Source organism: Arvicanthis niloticus, chromosome 3, assembly GCF_011762505.2.
Source record: "Arvicanthis niloticus isolate mArvNil1 chromosome 3, mArvNil1.pat.X, whole genome shotgun sequence".
Lineage (NCBI taxonomy): Eukaryota > Metazoa > Chordata > Mammalia > Rodentia > Muridae > Arvicanthis > Arvicanthis niloticus.
The window spans coordinates 54,133,587-54,153,756 of record NC_047660.1 but is presented as its reverse complement, the minus strand read 5'-3'; the positions used below and the strand labels follow the sequence as shown (position 1 = coordinate 54,153,756).

General features: G+C 38.1%; 1 protein-coding gene across 1 annotated transcript in view; it reads right to left on the bottom strand.

The window, feature by feature from the left end:
- Positions 1-20,170, bottom strand: part of Fzd3 (frizzled class receptor 3) — a 71,084-nt gene that overhangs the window by 32,512 nt on the left and 18,402 nt on the right. The window contains exons 3-4 of the mRNA XM_034498918.2: positions 16,459-16,655; positions 11,419-12,436 (exon numbers count right to left, since the gene is read on the bottom strand). Coding sequence (XP_034354809.1) covers positions 11,419-12,436; positions 16,459-16,655 — 1,215 coding nt within the window. The remainder of the gene's footprint in view (positions 1-11,418; positions 12,437-16,458; positions 16,656-20,170) is intronic.

Sequence of the window (20,170 nt, the reverse complement as noted above, 5' to 3'; positions counted from 1 at the left end):
TTCTTTACAGTACTCCATCCTTTTCAATATATGAGGTTCAACTCAACAGCCATTTACTCAAGTGAGATTAAAAACTATAAAATCATAAAGGAATTCATTAGACTGCACAATTATTTGAAGAGAAAGGTTAGTATTAATATGGAAGAAAAATTAAGTAACAGAGAAAAAATTTAAATGTATGCATATGAGTGTTCGTAACCATGAGATGTGAATGTGCAAAATGTCCCCATGGAGTTTTAGAAAATGTGGAGCAGTCTTACAGTAATCCAGGATGGCTACTTTGATCTCTGTTGATGAGGATAATGGAGAATCTGGAAACATGTGACTAAGAATGGGTTGAGGTTAGAGTCTGCTATCAAAACCTCAGATGGGAAATATCAGGTTTTAAAAGCACAAGTTGGCAAGGTGTTCAGTGGTCTACCAGCCTTATCTGACATTGGCAAAAAGGCTGGAAAGAGCTACAGAAAAGTCAGTGAAGACTAACAGACCCCTCAAACAAAACCAACCAACTTCCACTGTGAGATAACTCAGAAAATTGTTAAAGCACAAAGTTCTGTTCCTGCTTCTGATGACAGCTACCTAGAAATAGAAAATTTCTTCCCTTGTATCCTCTTAACTTGTGGGTTGCAACTCCTTTGTGGGTCAAACAACCCTTTCACAGGAGTCACAAATTAGATACCCTGCTGATTAGATATTACATTATAACTCATAACAGTAGCAAAATTTCAGTTATGAAGTAACAACTAAAATAATTTTATAGTTGGAGGTCACCACAACACGAGACCTGTATTAAACGGTCGCAACATTAGAAAGGTTGAGAACCTCTATTCTAGACTTTTGAGTTTTGACCTGCCTGAGGAACACCAGATTGCACCTCTCCCCTTGAATGGAGTACCTCTATGATAGCAAACAAGGGAGAGTGGGCCTGAGAAGATATAGAACCTGGATCCTGAGCTCCCTCACCTATGAAGATGCCTTCTCCCATGGGAATCAATCTGCTGCAGCCTCCTTCCAGTGCTCTCTCTACCCTGGATACTGAATTGTCACCTGTTAGTTATGTTGCAGATATTTAAGCGGCTTACTCCTTTATAGTTTGCATATGCTGTATTAATAAAACACTTATGAGCCAGGCAGTGGTGGCGCATGCCTTTAATCCCTGCACTCAGGAGGCAAAGGCAGAGGCAGGCAGATTTCTCTGAGTTTGAGGCTAGCCTAGTCTACAGAATGAGTTTCAGGACAGCCAGGGCTACATAAAGAAATCCTGTCTTGAAAAAAAAAAACACAAAAAACAAACAAACAAAATAAAAAACCCAAGACGGAGCAGATCTCAGGCAAGCGCAAGAACATAAGCATCAGCAACCCAGGGTACTTGGCATCATTAGAACCTAGCTCTCCCACACAAGAAAACTTTCTTAATCTAAAGAACGAGATGCCCATAAACATACAAGAAACCTATAAAACGCCAAATAGACTAGGCCAGAAAAGAAATACCTCCCGTCACATAATAATCGAAACACCAAGTGCACAAAACAAAGAAAGAATATTAAATGCAGTAAGGGAAAAAGTCAAGTAACATATAAAGGCAGACCTATCAGAATTACACCAGACACTATAAAAGCTAGAAGATGCTGGACAGATGTCATACAGACCCTAAGAGAACACAAATGCCAGCCCAGGCTACTATACCCAGCAAAACTCTCAATTACCATAGATGGAGAAATCAAGATATTCCATGACAAAACCAAATTTACATAATATCTTTCCACAAACCCAGCATTACAAAGGATAGTAGCAGGAAAGCTCCAAACAAGGAGGAAAATTATACCCTAGAAAGAGCAAGAAAGTAATCCTCTTCCAACAAATCCAAAAGAAGATAGCCACACAAAGATAATTTCACTTCTAATAACAAAAATAACAGGAAGCAACAATCACTGTTCCTTAATATCTCTTAACATCAATAGACTCAATCCCCCAATTAAAAGGCATAGGCTAATGGACTGAATACATAAACAGGACCCAGCATTTTGCTGCATACAGGAAACCCACCTCAGTGACACAGACAGACTCTACCTTAGAGTAAAAGGCTGGAAAACAATTTTTCAAGCAAATGGTCCTAAGAAACAAGCTGGAGTAGCCATTCTAAAATCTCCAGCCCGAGAACACAAAGGGAGGGACTCATGGCTCCACCTGTATAGGTAGTTGAGGGTGGCCTTGTCAGGCATCAGTGGAAGTGGACAGCCTAGGTACCTAAAAGTTTGGATACCCTAGTGTTGGGGAATTGCAAGAGCAGGGAGGTGGGAATGAGAGGATGGTGGGAGCACACCCTCATAGTAATTGAAGGAGGGAGGATGAGGTAAGGGGTTAGGCATCAGTGAAAGTGGAGGGCCTTGTTGCCTGAAAGTTTGGATTCCCTAGTGTTGGGGAATCTGAAAGCAGGGAGGAGGAAAAGGTGGGAGCACACTGTCATAGCAACTCCCAGACTTATATGGATTAGACATGACAGAGGCAGGCCATCAGATGACTAGATTCCAGAATTCAAACAAAAAAATTATCTTGATACTAAAATTTGTTTTGAGAACTGTATATTGCAGAATACACAGCCTTGGTGTATCTATTCATCAAGTGAGCTGAGCAGACCTGCTCGAACCTCTGATGTCCTGGAATTCCAGCTGGATGCAGTGAAGACACATCATTGGAGGCTTATCAATTTACTCTTCCCCCTGCCCCTCTTCTAATATCTCAACACCCATAATCAGCTTGAAGAAGCTAAAGAAGAGTCGATGCCGCTATTCCCTGGGCTTGGGGACTGAGGTGGTTAATATTGGGCTGTTTTTCTAGGGAAAAGTAGTGGTTTTGTTGGAACAGGGAGGATTAGCTAGAATCTAATCCTATTAGATTAAGTTATTGCATAGCCATAACCTAGTCATAGAAATATGTATAATTATTATTAAGATGAAGTTATAATTTCTTAAATGGTACAAAATTTACTTTGATTTCAATTTTAAGGTTTTCATTGGTACGAGCTTCTTATTGATATAAAAGTGAGATTAATATTGTTACTCTCATAGGCATTGTGCCTATATAACACATTTAGGAATACCAGGCTTAGACCCAGTCTTTCTTTATGTTTTTTTAACTGATTTGAGATGGTTAGCCTGTGAGTTAAGGGCCTATGGCAAATTCATGGCTCTGAGTTTATTGTTAGGGTGTTTTCTATATTTTATTTAGAAATGGCTGAGAGGAGTTAACAGATAACAGTCCAGATTGCCTTACGTGGATAGTTGGTTTTCAAAACGTCCGAAGTCCACAGAATTGACATTACAAACATTTCCGTTTTTTTTTTTGTTGTTGTTGTTTTTGTTTTTAGTTTTTTTGTTTTTTGTTTTTTGTTTTTTGAGACAGGGTTTCTCTGTGTAGCCCTGGCTGTCCTGGAACTCACTCTGTAGACCAGGCCTGCCTCTGCCTCCCAAGTGCTGGGATTAAAGGCGTGCGCCACTACCGCCCAGCACATTTCTGTATTAGTGTTCATTTTGATTAGAGACCTGTCTGCTCCTGACAGCTTCCTGTCTTAGAGTCTAAGAAGAAATTGAGCATCTTTGGAGTTATTCCAGTTGTGGTGAGACAGCCACTAGGCAAGAATTGCCTCTTTTCATCTACAGACAAATCACTGTCCAGAAAAGGACACACTTGACTTGAAATAGTCAACTGATTATATCTGCCAAGACAGGGTAATCAGCCCTTAATAATAATTCTGCATCACTAGGTCTGTCAGATGATCCTGGGCCAGAAGGCTGAAGATTGGATGCTCCGACATTCTGTAGTATAGGGACTGTCCAGGTGTTCAGCTGTCTCTATAATTTGGCTAAGTTTTAGAAGCTATGCTTTGTGCTTCCTATTTCAGTTAATTCAGTCATTCTGGATTTCTGATGGGGTTGAAAACTTATAGTCTCATAGCCAATCCTTGCTATTTACTTTGAGAGAAAAGGTTTGAGAGGATGGTTTTCAGCTGACATTCATTCTAAAGCCAAGAGAAAAAGCCAGGTTCAGAACTAAGTCTTTTAGTTAGGAGGGATGACAGAGGTTCTGTTTAGTCAACAAAATGATGGACTGGGTATTAGGGCTATCTTGCACCTTACTGACATAAATTGGTATAGTTATGCTCTAACTGTATTTTGAGAGAAAAGTTTTATTTTAACAGGAAGGGTGATATGTAGGAGGAACTAAGGTGGGAGGAGTAAGGAGAAGAAGAGGAGGAATAAGGAGAGGAGGAGAGGCGGAGCTAGGTGACAAGAGAGGGGGGGGAACATGGAGGCAGATGTTCACGTGTCTCCGCCAGTCAAAGATAGTTGATATATCTAGGTTGGGTATTGGGTTACACTTCTAATTGTATAGGCATCTTGTTATTGAGCATTACCAAACTTAGAAAGCCTTTGATTGACATTAAAAAATAGTATAAAAGCCAAAAGGAGAAGCGGGGATGGGATAGGGGTTTTCTAGGGAAGGGAAATGGGGAAAGGGGATGGCATCTGAAATGTAAATAAAATATCCAATAAAGATTTTCACATCTCAAAAAAAAAAAAAAATAAATAATAAAAAAACCCAAGACCAAAAAACCCCCAAAACAAAAAAAGCAAAACAACAACAAAATTGTGTATATAGAAAAAAAGTTTTAGAAAATCGATGAAAAGATCAGATTCAACTTGCATTAAAACTTCTTAAAACCAAAAACCAACCCCCCCCAAAACCCTAAACAAACAAAAATTCCAAATCACAAAAGCCCGAAGACGCTTGTGATGCAAATAATTGGAAAATGGCAACCCATGAGAGCAATGACCAAAGGTAACAAATAGGCAAATCATAGGGGAGAAGCCGCAAGCCCAATAGGCACATAGAAATACTTTGTCATTAATACAAGGGTGTACACTACAGCACTGGGGTAGTACTTTAAAGGCTGGCAAAAACTTTCATGCCTGATACCCATAAAAGGTAAACAAATGTCTGAATATAAATTAAAATAGCCACTTGAGTTGAAGATTCAAAAGAATACCACACTACAACAATTGCAGATTTTGATAAATAACCTGTAGAGACCAGGACAGGATGTTACAAAGTTATGGGTTATGGATGAAGAATAAATGTCACTTTAAAGAAATGGTAACAGCAGTGCTGGGGACATAGCTATGACATTATCACAGTCAGTGATCATAGATGATGAATGACAGTTTCTCCTTTGCTTTGTGGTAGTCTATACAAATAATGCTTTTATCTTTGTAAGAAATATTAACTACTGTCTTTAAAACTAATAATTTATAGGCCAAGGGAAAATAATAATTGAACTTCTATTGATTTTCCTATCAGACTTGCTTACTAAAATGTCTTAATACAATCTTCATACCTGAAAGTAAAAGAAAGAGGTAACTGAATCACATTAACTGCTTCCCTATATCTATTACCTAGGATTCAATTATATGTCGTGTTAGGGCTAGTAAAGAAATAATGTTTGGCCGAAAGGCAGTCTTTTACTATATTAGAACAGGGAAGCTATCATTCTCAGGATCTACTGTCAGCAGTGACTGACCCACACCCTAGCACTGTTGCTATTTCTTTAAGGTGGCCTTTCTTCTCCATCTCTGTATCCACATCCTTACTGCTATCATCACTAATTTACAAAATATGCTCTCAACGAGTTCACTAATAGGAAGAAACAATACACAGACACAAGCCCTTTAGTATGAGATGTAAACGTTTTAATAGTTTTTAGAGACCTGATAGATCTCATTAGATACAGAAAAGGTCCTTGACAAAACCCAACACCTCTTCACGATAAAAGTCCTGGAGAGATTAGAGATAAAAGGGACATACTCAACACAGTAAAGGTAGTTTACAGCAAGCCCATAGGCAACATCAACTTAAATGGAGAGAAATTCCAAAGCAATTCCACTAAAACCAGAAACAAGATAAGGGTGTCCATATAGCACTTGAATTTTTAGGTAAAGCAGTAAGATAACTGAAGGAGATGAAGGGGATAGAAATTAAGAAGGAAGAAGTCAAGGTATTGATATCTGCAGGTAATATTATAGTATACTATCACCTAAACTGAACCTAAAATTTCTACCAGGGAATTTGTATAGCTGATGAACACTTTCAACAGCAAGATGGCTAGATACAAGAATAACTAAAATCAATCAATCAATCAATCAATAGCCTTTTTATATACAAATGACAAATGGACTTAGAAAGAAATCAGAGAAGCAATACCCTTTACTATAGCCATAAATTATATCAAGTACCTTGGAGTAACTCAAGCAAGTGCAAGACTTATTAAAAACCGAGTTGTTGAAGAAAGAACTTGAAGAAGATATCAGAAGATGAAAAAAATTTCCCATACTCACGGACTGGTAGGATTGGCATAGAAAAAATGTCCATCCCACCAAAAGCAATCTACAGATTCAATGTAATACCCATCAAAATTCCAACATAATCCTTTACAGATCTTGAAAAAACAAAAAACCTAGGATAGCTAAACCAATAAAAGAATCATACAAATAAAATAAGAACAATGAAAGAACTGGAAACAATCCAGATGTCCCATAATGGAAGGAAGAATGGATACAGAAAATGTGGTTCATTTACACAATGAAATACTACTCAGCTATTAGGGAACAAGGACACTGTAACTTTTGCAGGCAAATGGATGGAACCAGAAAACATCATCCTGAGTGAGGTAACTCAGACGCACAAGGAGATGCAGGTATGTACTCACTAATAAGTAGATATTAGCCCAAAGAGTACAGAATACCCAGGATACAATCCACAGAACTCAAGAATGATAACAAGCTGAAGGGCCCGAGTGAAGATGCTTCAATCCCACCTGAATGGGAGAAGAAAGCAATCACAGGAGACAGAGTAAGGGAGGGACCTGGGTGAGAGGGGAAAAGGGGAACATAATTAGGTAGTGTGTGAGGGGGAACAGGAGAGAAGCCCTGGGGGCCAGCAGAATGAATAGAAATATGTAACCTTGGGGGGGGGGGGCTGTAGAATGTACCAGAGACCTGGGAGATGAGAGACTCTCAGGACTCAAAGGAAGGGACCTTAGATGAAATGCCCAACAGTGGGGAGAGGGAACTTATAGAGACCACCTCCAGTAGAAAGAGAGGGCATCAAGTGGAGAGATGGGAGTTGTCATCCCACAGTCAAAAATTCTGACCCAGAATTGTTCCTATCTAAAAGAACTGCAAGGACAAATATGAAGAAGAGATTGACGGAAAGAAGGTCCAGTGACTGGCCCAACTTGGGATCCATCTCAAGGGGAGGCTCCAAGGCCTGACACTATTACTAATGCTACATGGTGTGCTTACCCACAGGAGCATAGCTGTCTTCCAAGAGGCCCAACAAGCAGCTGACTGAGACAGATGCAGATACTTACACCCAACTAATGGACTGAAATTGAGGATACCTGTGGTAGAATTAGGGAAAAGCTGGAAGAACTTGAGGAGGAAGGTGACCCCAAAGGAAGACCAGTAGTCTCAACTAACCTGGACCCCTGAGATCTTTCAGACACTGAGCCACCAGCCAGGCAGCATGTACCTACCATCTGGTCCGAGGCCCCCAACACATACAATACAGCAGAGGACTGCCTGGTCTAGCCTCAGTGAGAGAAGGTACACTGAACCTTTGAGAGACTTGAAACCCCAGAGAGTGGGGAGGCCTGGCGGGTTGGGGTAGGGTGGAGACATCCTCTTAGAGACAGGGGTGAGAGAAAGAGAGGAGGAATGGGCTGAAGAAGTGTGAGAGGGTGCACCAGGAGGGGGATAATGGCTGGACTGTAAAAAAAGATTAAAGATAATTAAAAAGAAAAGAAAAACCAAACAAACTAATAAACAAAAATGAGGTACAGGGCTGGAGAGATGGCTCAGTGGTTAAAAACACTGACTGCTTTCCCAGAGGTCCTGAGTTCAATTCCCAAAAACCATATGGTAGCTCACAACCATCTGTAATGGGATCTGATGCCCCCTTCTGGTGTGTCTGAAGATAGCACCAGTGAACTCCTATACATAAAATAAATAATTCTTTAAAAAAAAAAAAAAAAAGAGGTACAAATCTAAAGAGAGTTCTCAATGGAGCAATCTCAAATGGCTGAGAAACACTTAAAGAAATGCTCAGCATCCTTCCCTATCAGGAAAATGCAGATAAAAATGACTCTGAGATCCCATCTTACACCTGTCAGATGGCTAAGGTCAAAAACTCAAGGGCCAAAGAGATGGCTCAGGGGTTAAGAGCACCGACTGCTCTTCCAGAGGTCCTGAGTTCAATTCCCAGCAACCATATGGTGGCTCACAACCATCTGTAATGGGATCTGATACCCTTGTCTGGTGTGTCTGAAGACAGCAACAGTGTACTGATATACATAAAAAATAAATAAATAAATCTTAAAAAAAAAACCAACTCAAGTGACAGCCTCTACTGGTGAGGATGAGGAAAAAGGGAAGCACTCCTCCATTACTGGTAGGATGCAAGTTTGTCCAGCTACTATAGAAACCAGTTAATTCCTCAGAATCGATCTACCTCAAGACCCATAACTCTTGAACACACACCCAAAGGACACTTCATTCTATCAAAAGGACATTTGTTCAACTATGTTCATAGCAGCTTTATTTATAAATTATTGTAAACTATTTATAAGTTATTTATTTATTATAGCCAGAAACTAGAAATAATTTAGATGTTCCTAAACAGATAAATGGATAAAGAAAATATAGTGCACTTATACAATGGAGTATAACTCAGCTATTAAAAAAAAAAGAAAAGAAAAGAAATTTGCAGGCAAATGGATGGAACTAGAAAAATATCATCCTGAATGAAGTTAACTCAGACTCAGAAAGATAAATATGGCAAGTACTCACTTATAAGTAGATACTGGCCATTAAGTAAATGACAACTAAGCTATAAATAATCCAAAGACCAGAGAGGATAAATAACAAGGAGAGGTCTGGAGGGGTTGCACGAATCTCCCTGGGAGGGGGAAACAGATTTTTACAAGGGGCTTGGGGAGTACGAGGATGAGATTGTTGGGGGTCAGGTGTGGTGGGAGATGGGGTGGAGGTATGAGAATACTAGGAGAGAAAGCTGGAATTGGGAGGCATTTGGGGGATAGTGTGGAAACACAGTTCAGTGAAAACTTCCTGGAATTTATGAAAGGATATCCTAATGAGGACTCCTAGTTATAGGGTATATAGAGTCTCAACTGGCCATCTCTTGTGGCCAGGCAAAGCTTTCAGTAGTGGGACAGGGTTGCATTCAATTGAGTTGGCCAAAAGGGTCCCTGAAAAAAACCAAACAACCCAGGTTTTGTTGAGTCAAAGGATGACTCTCCACAAACTGACAGCAGGGTTCCACTTGCTGAGGACAACATGAACACAACTCCACAACTCACTGAATATGGATAAACTAAGCTGGTGCCTACATGGAACTTCTACCCCTATGTTCTCGTCTCTGGTGCGGGAAGGTACTTTGCAGTACTGAAAGAGAAACATGGACACTAACCCAGCCACAAAACTTGTGGGAGTAGCCAACCAGTATCTGATTTGCCTTAAAGCCCACTCCATGAGAAAGAACCCATACCTAAACACTGCTTGGATAGCCAAGAACCAAAGACTAGATAGCTCAGAGACCTAGGGTAAAACCAAACACTACTGGTCTTAAAAAAAAAAAAAAAAAAAAAATGACTTCTAATGATATTCAGCTATACTCATAGACCAGTGCCTTATCCAGTCATCAGAGAGGCTTCCATTGGTGCAAGATTAAGAACAGTGCAGAGACCCACAGCCAGACATTATGCAGAAAGTCTAAACTGGAGGTTTCCATCAAATCCCCCTCTTCACTTCACCCAAGCCCAGGGAATCCCATGAAAAAGGCAGAAGGATTGCAAGAGCCAGAGGTGATGGAGGAAACTAGAACAAGGACCACTGAATCAATTAAGCAAGGTGCATATGAGCACACACACACAGACTGAAGCAGCAAACACAGGGCCTTCATTAGTCAACAGGTTCTCTGCATGTACATTATAGCTATCAGCTTGGTATTTTCAGGGAATTCCTTAGTGTGAAAATGAGTGAGTCTTTGACTCTTGTGCCCACTCTTGGGACTCTTCTTCCTATTGGACTGTGTCCAACTTCGATTTGATAGGTTTTACTTCATTTTATATTTTATTTTGTCATGTTTGATTGTTATCTCTTAGGGAGAGAAAACTATAATCAGGGTATACTGTAGGAGAATAGATTCTAGTTTCAATAAAAGAAAAAAAGATCTTGCTCTCAAAGAGTTCACCATCTAGTAGGAAGAAAAGATACATGAACATCGCCCTTTAGTCTAAGATGCAAGTACCTTTAATAGTATTTAGAGGTCTGAGAAATACCAGGAGCTATAAATGACTGGTGTACTTAAAAGATAGGGAATAGATGCAATGTCAGAACATTCTCTTAAGAAAATTCCTTGTGAGGGGCTGAGAGATCACTCAGCAATTAAAGCACTTACTGCTCTTGGAGAGGATCCAAGTTTGGTTTCTAGCACCTACATGATGGCTCACAACCACCTATAACCCCAGTTCCAGGGGATCTAACACCCTTTTCTGAACTTGACTGGCACGAGGCAAACATATGGTGCATATATGTATATGCTAGCAAAACATTCATACACATAAAATTAAATAAACAAACCTTAACAAATTAAGAAAAAATCTTTTAAAAGGAAGAAGATCAGGTTCCACCTAGAGGATGGGATCCTCTGAGCTGTTCTCATAGGACTAACTACCAGCTGGTCATACACTAAGCATGGCAAGTCACTCAGTATTGTGAATATTTAAACAAAATCGACATGTATAAAGATTTATATATATAGAATTCAAATTAATGATCTTTAAACTTCTTTCTAGATCAAAAATTCTGATTCTGTGACTCTTCAAACTAAAAGGTACATCACAAAATATTCAGTATGCAAACAAGAAACTAATGCCAAGATGGTTTGTGTAATTGAATCATTATTTCTGTAAAACTGTTCAAACAATTACTAATCTGACCACCAGTTAAATTTCCACAGAAGACCCTTACCCCAGAGTTGAAACAGTTTTCTCCCTTATAAAGCCTTACTTTCAAAGAATCAATAAATTTTTTGTGGTAATGGAAATAAGTTGCTTTAAGCTCCTAGTATGAAAATGTAAATCATCTTTTAAAATAAATGTCTATACAATATGTGTATTATATACTTACTATGATATACTTATACTTACTTCACTTTAAAATTTCAATGTGTAGGCTTAATGTTCATAAATAATTAGAAAGAAAACAATAGATAAGATCCCCTATTTATAGTAACCTTCTTTTCACTCCCAGATTCTGAGAATTGTAACAAGAGTTCCCTTACCTGGTATGGACATGGAATGTGATATTCTCTGCAGCGTTCCTGTATCCATGTTGTTTCCCAGATGCCACGGTACGCTTGCTCATAAAAGTAACATCCAATTACAACCAAGAGTGGTACAAGGTACAGAATGCTGAAAACACCGATCCGGATCATGAACTTCACTAACTTATCTTGGTTTTCCTTTTCTAATGGGATCTCAATCCGAACTCTGTTTAGGGATATGATGCCGGCTAAGAGGAGAGAAACCCCAACTACCACATATAGGCAGAGGGGAGCAAGAACGAAATATCTTAACGCATCAACGTCGTAGAGGCCGACAAAACACACGCCACTAATATTGTCACCTTCAATTTTATTCATCGCTAAAAGGATGATAGTTAGAGTTCCGGGGATGCCCCAGGCACTGGCATGAAACAGCAATGCTTTCTTCTCAATAGCTTCACTGCCCCACTTTGGCACAGCTGCTAAAAACCATGTGATGGTAAGAATTACCCACCATACACTGCCAGCCATAGTGAAAAAATAGAGTACCATAAAGAGCATGGTACAGGCCTTATTGTGAGATCCTTGTGTCACTGTGGAAGCCTTATACTGTGCAGGGCTAGATGCATTGCAGGCTACTCTGTCCTCGAGCAAAAACCCAATGAAGAAAATTAATGACACCATCATATAGCAGACTGCATAAAAAATGATAGGTCTTTCAGGGTAACGGAATCTTGTGACGTCAATTAGAAAGGTTAAAAAAGTAAACAATGTGGCAGAGAGGCAAATGATTGAAATCAGGCCTATGAAATAGCGAGCAAATGACAGTTCTTCTCTCCTGAAGTACATATTGGGACATGGTGGTGAACAATCTCGCACATGCAGAAAGGAATAGCCAAGATCGGGATCAATTTTCAATTCTCGGGGACACCAAAAACCATAATCCCTCTGCACTGCAACTGGGGCTCCTTCAGTTGGATCTCCAACTAAATTCAAATCCACAAGTCGGGGATATGGCTCATCACAATCTGGAAACCTAAAAATCAAAAGATGAAAAACATATTTACTTCCAGGGAAATCTGTTGTCACTTAACAATTTCAATTTCTAAATTTAGCACCTATGACTTCATCTATTCCTATAATATAGAATAAATAGAAATAAAGAAAATGGCATATTCTGGGGAGCTTCAAACATTTTAAATTACATTAGTTTTAAAATTAAATTTGTTTTACCTTCAAAATCAGCACTCAATTAAAACAGTCAATCTAGCTATTAATAGTAAACAACATATACATGGAATGTGTATTTAGTACAATCTTTATTGTTTCCAAATGTTAAGTATGTGTGCAAGTATATGTGCAATTATATTGTACCAAAAGAATAGCAACTAAAAGCTCAAACCTAAGATTTAAAAATCTTCCTTTAAGGCTTCCTTAAATGTCCACGGTGCTGTGAGCTAGATCTACACACCCTCACAGATGGCTTTTAAATTTCATGCACACACTCTATTATCTATGGGGAAGCAATGCTAGGTTTAGAATCTAGGGCATTTATGAATGCCAAGCAAGCACTCAACCACTTAAGTGACACCCAAGCCCAATTTTTTGTTTATCTTCCTGGGTAACTAAAGGGCATCTAAGTTCTTTAATATCACCTCACTTTTTCCTATCATCCTGACAACTTCTCATCAACACACTGTACCCTTAAATTCAGTTCTTGCTAAACAAGGATTTTTTTAAAAAGAAAACTCTATGTACTTATCACCACAAATCTTCAGAAAGCTACAAATGTCCTCCTTAGGACTGCTTTCATTATATCCTATAGATTTTAGTCTGCTGTATTTTCATTTCCATTTGGCTCCAGGCATTAAAAAAAATTTCGTTCTTGATTTCTTTAATGACCCACTCATTATTTTATAGTGTGTTGTTTAAGCTACAGGAGCCTATGTATTTTGTAGTTTCTCTAGGTGTTGATTTCTAGCTTTATTTCATTATAATCAGTGACTATTTCAATTTTCTTATTTTGCTGATTCTTGTTTGTGAGATTCCAGGGAAAGTATAAAAGAAAGCAAGATCTGAACCCTGTATGGGACCTAACACAAGGGACACTCAGGAAGAGGATGCAAGAAGGAAACAAGACTGGTCTGATACAGGGTAACACAGCAGCTCAGATAGAATACTCTAAGGTTTAAATTAGATTCTAAATGAGATACAAGTTTAAATAAATGCCAGGATCTTAATTCTTAAATTTGTCTTAAATATCTCAATTTTAACATGGCCTGAAATGCATTTCTTTGGTTCTCTTAGTTTTCTTCAAGTTCTCTGTTTAGTTTTCATCAACTCAATCCCTATATCCAATTAGCCATGAACTCTCTTCCTCTGCTTCAGCTGCTTTCCTATGACTACTTTCAGATCTGCCTCACTCTCACTACCTCACCTGGCTCTGGTTTTGGTTTTTAAATGTATTAACTATGCACCAACTGGGCTCTCTGCATACACTTTTGCTCAGGTTAAATCTGTCTTCCACATTGCTCTCTCTTAGCTTACTTAGGCTGAGTTACATAAATATATTTATCTAACAAGCATAAATTTAAAAAAATATGGAGTGTTTCCAGTGTGCTAGACTCTTGTAGACGATGAAGACAAGCAATGAACAGAACAAAGTCCCTGTCCTTAAGGAGCTAAAATTCTATCAGCCAAGGTGCTGAAGGGACCAAAAGAAATTCTTTTTACCAGGACAAATAGTTATGAATAACAAAAAGAATAGCTATGGCTTGGCAAATAAATACACAGCATATTAATTTATTAGAAATGGGTCAGAGCACTCCATCTGGAGATCTGAACACACACAGAGGAAAGAATGAACTGAGATTATCAACAAAAATATCATTTCAAGAGATAGGCAACAAAGCTTACACTAAGTAATGAAAAAAAAATAAAGGGTGTTGGGGAAGAAAAGGAGGATGTCTGTGAAGCTGAGGATTGAGTCCTATGGTCTGAATGGCCCCAACTCTCATTGCTGAAATTTAATCCCCACTGTAATGGTACTAGTTACAAAGGCAAAGCCCTCATAGATCAGAGGAGTTTGCCTCTGGCTTTTTAACCCCTTTACTGTGTGAGGACATGGTATATGCCTTCTCTAGCTACTATCAGATCACAGTCAAAATTACTTTAAAAAAGAAATGAACATTTTCTAATGAAAATTGTGGAGCAGCCTAAGTAATTATCAATAGGAGATGGCTAAATAACTTTAGGATATTAACACAATTAACTACCAAATATTAACTTTTAATAAGTAATTACAAAAAAATGAACCAAATCTACATATAAACACACATACAGAAAGGAAGAAGAGAGCAAGAGCGAGAGAGAGAGAGAGAGAGAGAGAGAGAGAGAGAGAGAGAGAGAAAGAGAGAGAGAGAAAGAGAGAGAGAGAAAGAGAGAGAAAGAACACACATGGGGCTAGATATAATAAGGGACTATTTATGTACTCAAAATGATCTGCTTTTTTCTTGTCTCAACAATTTGTAATGTTTGCCTTCATATCTTCTTTTAAGAAATAAAACAGTGGGGCTAGAGAGATGGCTCAGTGGTTAAGAGCACTGGCTGCTCTTCCAGAGGTCCTGAGTTCAATTCCCAGCAACCACATGGTGGCTCACAACTATCTGTAATGGGATCCAATGCCCTCTTCTGGTGTGTCTGAAGAGAGTGACTGTACTCACATATAAGACAAATTATATTTTTTTTTAAAAAAAGGGGAAAACAGTTTGCTCATGGAATATGTATGTTTATATTTTATGTATAAAATCAAGCATGGAAGTAATTAATAATTAATTTACCATGATGTTTTTCTTACCTTGGGGAGAAAGAAGGGAATGTGAGCAAGACAAGGACCAACACAACATGTAACTCCCCCGAGCCCATCCTACTCCACTCCACCTCACCCCAGGCAGGGTTTCACTATGTATCCTATGCTGGCTTAAAACTCACAATCCTCCTGCCTCAGCCTCCCAAATTCTAGGACTATAAACATATGCCATCAAGCTCAGCTTGTATCTACACTGTTTTCTTTCTTTCTTTTAAAGATTTATTTATTTTTATTTATATGAGTGCACTGTAGCTGTCTTCAGACACACACTAAAAGAGCACATCAGATCTCATTATAGATGGTTGTGAGCCACCATGTGGTTGCTGGAAATTGAACTCAGGACCTCTGGAAGAGCAGCTAGTGCTCATAACCACTGAGCCATCTCTCCAGCCCCACTGTTTTATTTCTTAAAAGGAGATATGAAGGCAAACATTACAAATTGTTGAGACAAGAAAAAAGCAGATCATTTTGAGTAAATAAGTATTCCCTATATCTCAACCAATAAAAAGGTATGTTATATAATCACTAATTATTACTAACAGCAATATGTTATTACTATTAACAATGCTCACTCCTATAACATGACAGGAACATCTGCTGAACAAACCCTTAGGTCTTCTGTAACAGCTCACAGTTGCATTAGATAGATTTGAAAAGCACCCAATGTTTTCTCAACTGGGTGTTAATATGTGATTTAAAAAAATGAAAAAACAAAACCATAAAGCCAACACAACAGCCTTATATATCAACACATCTGTATCAAATGCATTTAAGCTTTAAAATGATAGTTATGAGTAATTATTTTCTTCTCTATATTTGGTAATTTTCCAAGAATAGCATTACTTCTAAAAACAGAGAAGTATTTTAAAAGTAGAAAAAAAGTATCAACCAAAGGTTTTGTTTATGTAATTCTTAATTCCTATAAATTTCTTCACAGATGTATCGTTATCCTTTCATTTTAATTCTTCCAAATTTCTACAAAAAACTGAGATCATGAAGCAGTGTTCAATTTTTCCACAAAAAAACTGAGATCATGAAATAGTGCTAAACTGTTTTGAGCACTGTTTTACAATACAGATATTACATACTGCAAACCAGTATTTGTATACTCACCCATACATTAAAAAAAAAAATACCCTGCTCTTTAAAATAAAGAAAAGACACGCATTAGCATAAAATATGACCCATACCTACTGCACTCCATATCTTCAGGCCAAGGGACATCAAACATCTCCATGAGCTTTGAACACTCGCTATAGGCACGCTGACACAGCCTACGACAGGGAAGGGTGACACGTCCATATTCCATACAAATAGGGGCATAGAGTGCACAAAGAAATGGTCGAAAATCCCGAGAACAATCCAGGTTCACCATAGGATGGAATGGCTAAGAAAAAATTAAAATTGAATAATTAGATAAAAAGCTTTAGATAAATTTGTTAATAACTTGTTTCTTTTTAATTCATTTTTAAAACTTCTCAAAAATATTAATATTTCTAAGTTTTTTTAAAAAATAAAATGTTCTCTGAGGGCTTATTTCCCAAGGACTTATTTTAGTTAAGTCCAAGAACTATGACAGAATTGATAAATCCTTATATATACTTAAGTGTTACAGGTGATATTAATGAAGCAGGCTAGAAATTACTAATAATACAGCTTATTTAATATAGGAAAAACAAAAATTATATAAGATATGCTTTAAAGCTCAAGAATGATTACAGTTTTATTACAGTTTAGTGGTGAGACTGTAAGGGTTTTAACTTTTATGTATTTAAATTTCTATATTTTCTTCAATTAACACCATCAAAAAAAGAAAATTAGTAGCAGAAAGTAGTTCTGGGAAGGTGAGAAGGAAAAAGACAGGTAGTTACAGTGTAAAGGGCTGGGGTGGGAAAGGCCTTTCAATAGCTGCATCCAGAAATTGTACACAGTAAAGGGTGTTCTGGTAGAGAAAACATCTCTCACCTTTTGCTGACTAATTTGTAGTTTTTTAAAACATAAATAATTAAAATTTCTAAATAATTCTTTAAACCGAAATCAAATGTTGTAAATATAGCTAATGCTACAATTTTATACTATGTTGATAAAAAGAAAACTTATGGTCCCAAATATAAAACTAGGCTACGAGAGCTACTGTAACCAGAGGAATAGATCAAATGTCCCACCCAAAAGTACATCTGTATTTCTGACTATTGAGAATTTTTCCAGTTGTTTTTAAAATTAACTGAGCTACAGCTGATTGTGAACTGGTTATACTGTAACCACTGGGTTTATCTACTGAATAAGAATTAGTTTCTATACATCTGGAAACCTAAAGTCAGTTAAATCAATGCCAAAGAAACTAATGATAAAGTATACATAATAACATATAACAATCAACAATCCCTTCTAAGTATGATAGAGTAGTTTCCATGAAGAACAACTTAAAGGAGAGGTTTTAAGTTACCTTAAGCTGCTGGAGAACTACTCATGGGAAAAAAAAACAAACAAAAAAAAAAACAAAACAAAACCAAAACCCCAAGGACCATGAGCTCAAAGAGCAGGGGAGCATGGTCACAGGGCCTGAGAAGGCAGCCACATTTGTATGAAGACACTGGCTGAATCTGGGAGTAAGGCACAGTATTTGTTAACTGAAAATGACAAAAGAAATCAAGATTATACAAATATATGGAGATATAAATGGAATGACTTAAGCAACAGAGCTTCACTGTCTCTGTCTGAGACAATGTTCTCTGAAGCCACGGAGAACAACCTGTCCCAGAACTCTCTGGAAGTTTTTTTCATGGTGATGGAGATCACTTCACTACCTATCCTTTTCCCTGTAGGTGTGCCTGTCTCCATGCCCACATGTGCCTTTTAGCTAAGGAGACTAGTTATATCACATTATATCAAGAGCGCTCATACTTCACAGCATTACCTCATACTAATTTCATCTGGAATGATCCTATTTTGAAGTAAAGTCACACTGTGAGGCATTAGGTTTAGGACTCCAACATTTGATGTATTTCAGGGAGACACAAACCCTTAACATAAATGTTCAAAGACTACAAGAGTTTATGTAAAGACGCCAATTCTTCCCCCAAACATAAATGTTCAAAGACTACAAGAGTTTATATGTAAAGACACCAATTCTTCCCCCAAATCATCTCTAAAATTTAATGAAATCTCTTTTATCTATGAGGTCCTCGGTTTGATCCTCAGCCTACCATAGTCACATACTCAAAAACTTAGCATGACTGTTAGTAGACAAAACCAAGCTTTTTCTAAAACTTAACAACAAAATATATGTTTTAAACAAAATGGTGCTTCAATTAATGAATATTCACAAGCCAAGAACTAGTCATGTCCTATATAAACAATTACCTCAAAATTTATCAATTTCAGAGTAAGACATAAAACAATGGAAAACATGATAGAAAGACAGTGGCAAAGCCTGTACACATACTCTCTTAGAAACAGACAAGTGAGTGTGCATGTGCATATAAAAACTGGCAAAGGCCAGAAAGTAAAAAGTGCTAGCCACGTAAGCCTGACAATCTGAGCTGGCTACCCAGAAGCACATAAAAAACTAGATACTGTGGCATGCTATCTGGAATCCCAGCATTCCTACAGAGAGATAGAGAGAGAGGCAGGAGAAGCACCTGGAAGTTCAAGAGCCAGCTAGCCTGAAATACACAGCACAGAAGCAGATCAACAAGAGACCCTGTCTCAACATGATAGCAGGTAAGAACTCATTCTTGAAAGTTGTCCTCTGACCACCACACTTGTGCTATGGGACATATGTACCTGCATATACAGACACAATACAAAACTGGAGCTGGGCAGTGGTGGCGCATACCTTTAACCCCAGCACTTGGGAGGCAGAGGCAAGTGGAGCTCTCAGTTCGAGGCCAGCCTGATCTACACAGTGAGTTCCAGAACAGCCAGTGCTGTACAGAAAAATCCTGCCTCAAAAAAAAAAAAAAAAAAAAAAAAAACTGGTCAAATAAATATGACAAGGTCTAAATATTGAGCCAGTATTAACTAAAAATATAACTATATAACATTAAGACTGGAGGAAGAAAGAAAGGGAAGGAGAGGGAGACAGAGAAAGAAAATGCTAATATTATCTTTCAGAACTACAACAAGATGAAGAGGTCTTAGAAATGGAACTCAAAACATCCATATGTGTGTTGGGGGAAGGGGGAAATTGGACTTCAATAAAATAGTAAATTCCTGAGGTGGAGAGATGGCTCAGCCATTAAATGCTAGTATCACAACCAAAAAGACAATAGAAAATTCCTGTTCTAAAGGCTCTGCTGAAAAGATGAAAAGACAAACTTCAAACTAGGATACATTTTTTTGTAATCTTATACACTACAAAAGATTTTGGTTTGTTTTAGTTGGGTTATTTTTGAGATAGAATCTTGCCACACAGTCCAAGCTGGCCAGAACATAATCCTATCTCAGTTTACCAGGTGCTGAGATAATAGTTAGAAGGGATTTGTATCTGAAATATATAACTCAGGGGTTAACAAGATGGCTGAGCACATAAAGGCACTGGTAACCTGAACAAGCCTACTAACCTGAGTTAGAATCCCCAGAATCCACCCCACATCAAGAAGAACTGACTCCCATACAGTGTCCTTTAATCTTCACAATCAAATTGTGGCACACCCCTCCACACACATTAATAATAATGATGATGACAAAGAAGAAGAGGAAGAAGAGGAGGAAGAGGAGGGAGAGGAGGAGGAGAAGGAAAAGGAGGAAGTTGTTTAACTCAAGACCCCACAATAAAATGTAAGAGACACAAGAGGGGGAAAAGTGATTGTAAGAAGTTGGGGTAGGTAACAGAATACATGAGTTATGGAAGTGGAAAGGTGAATGGGGGGAGAAGTACAGAAGGATATGGGGAGGGAA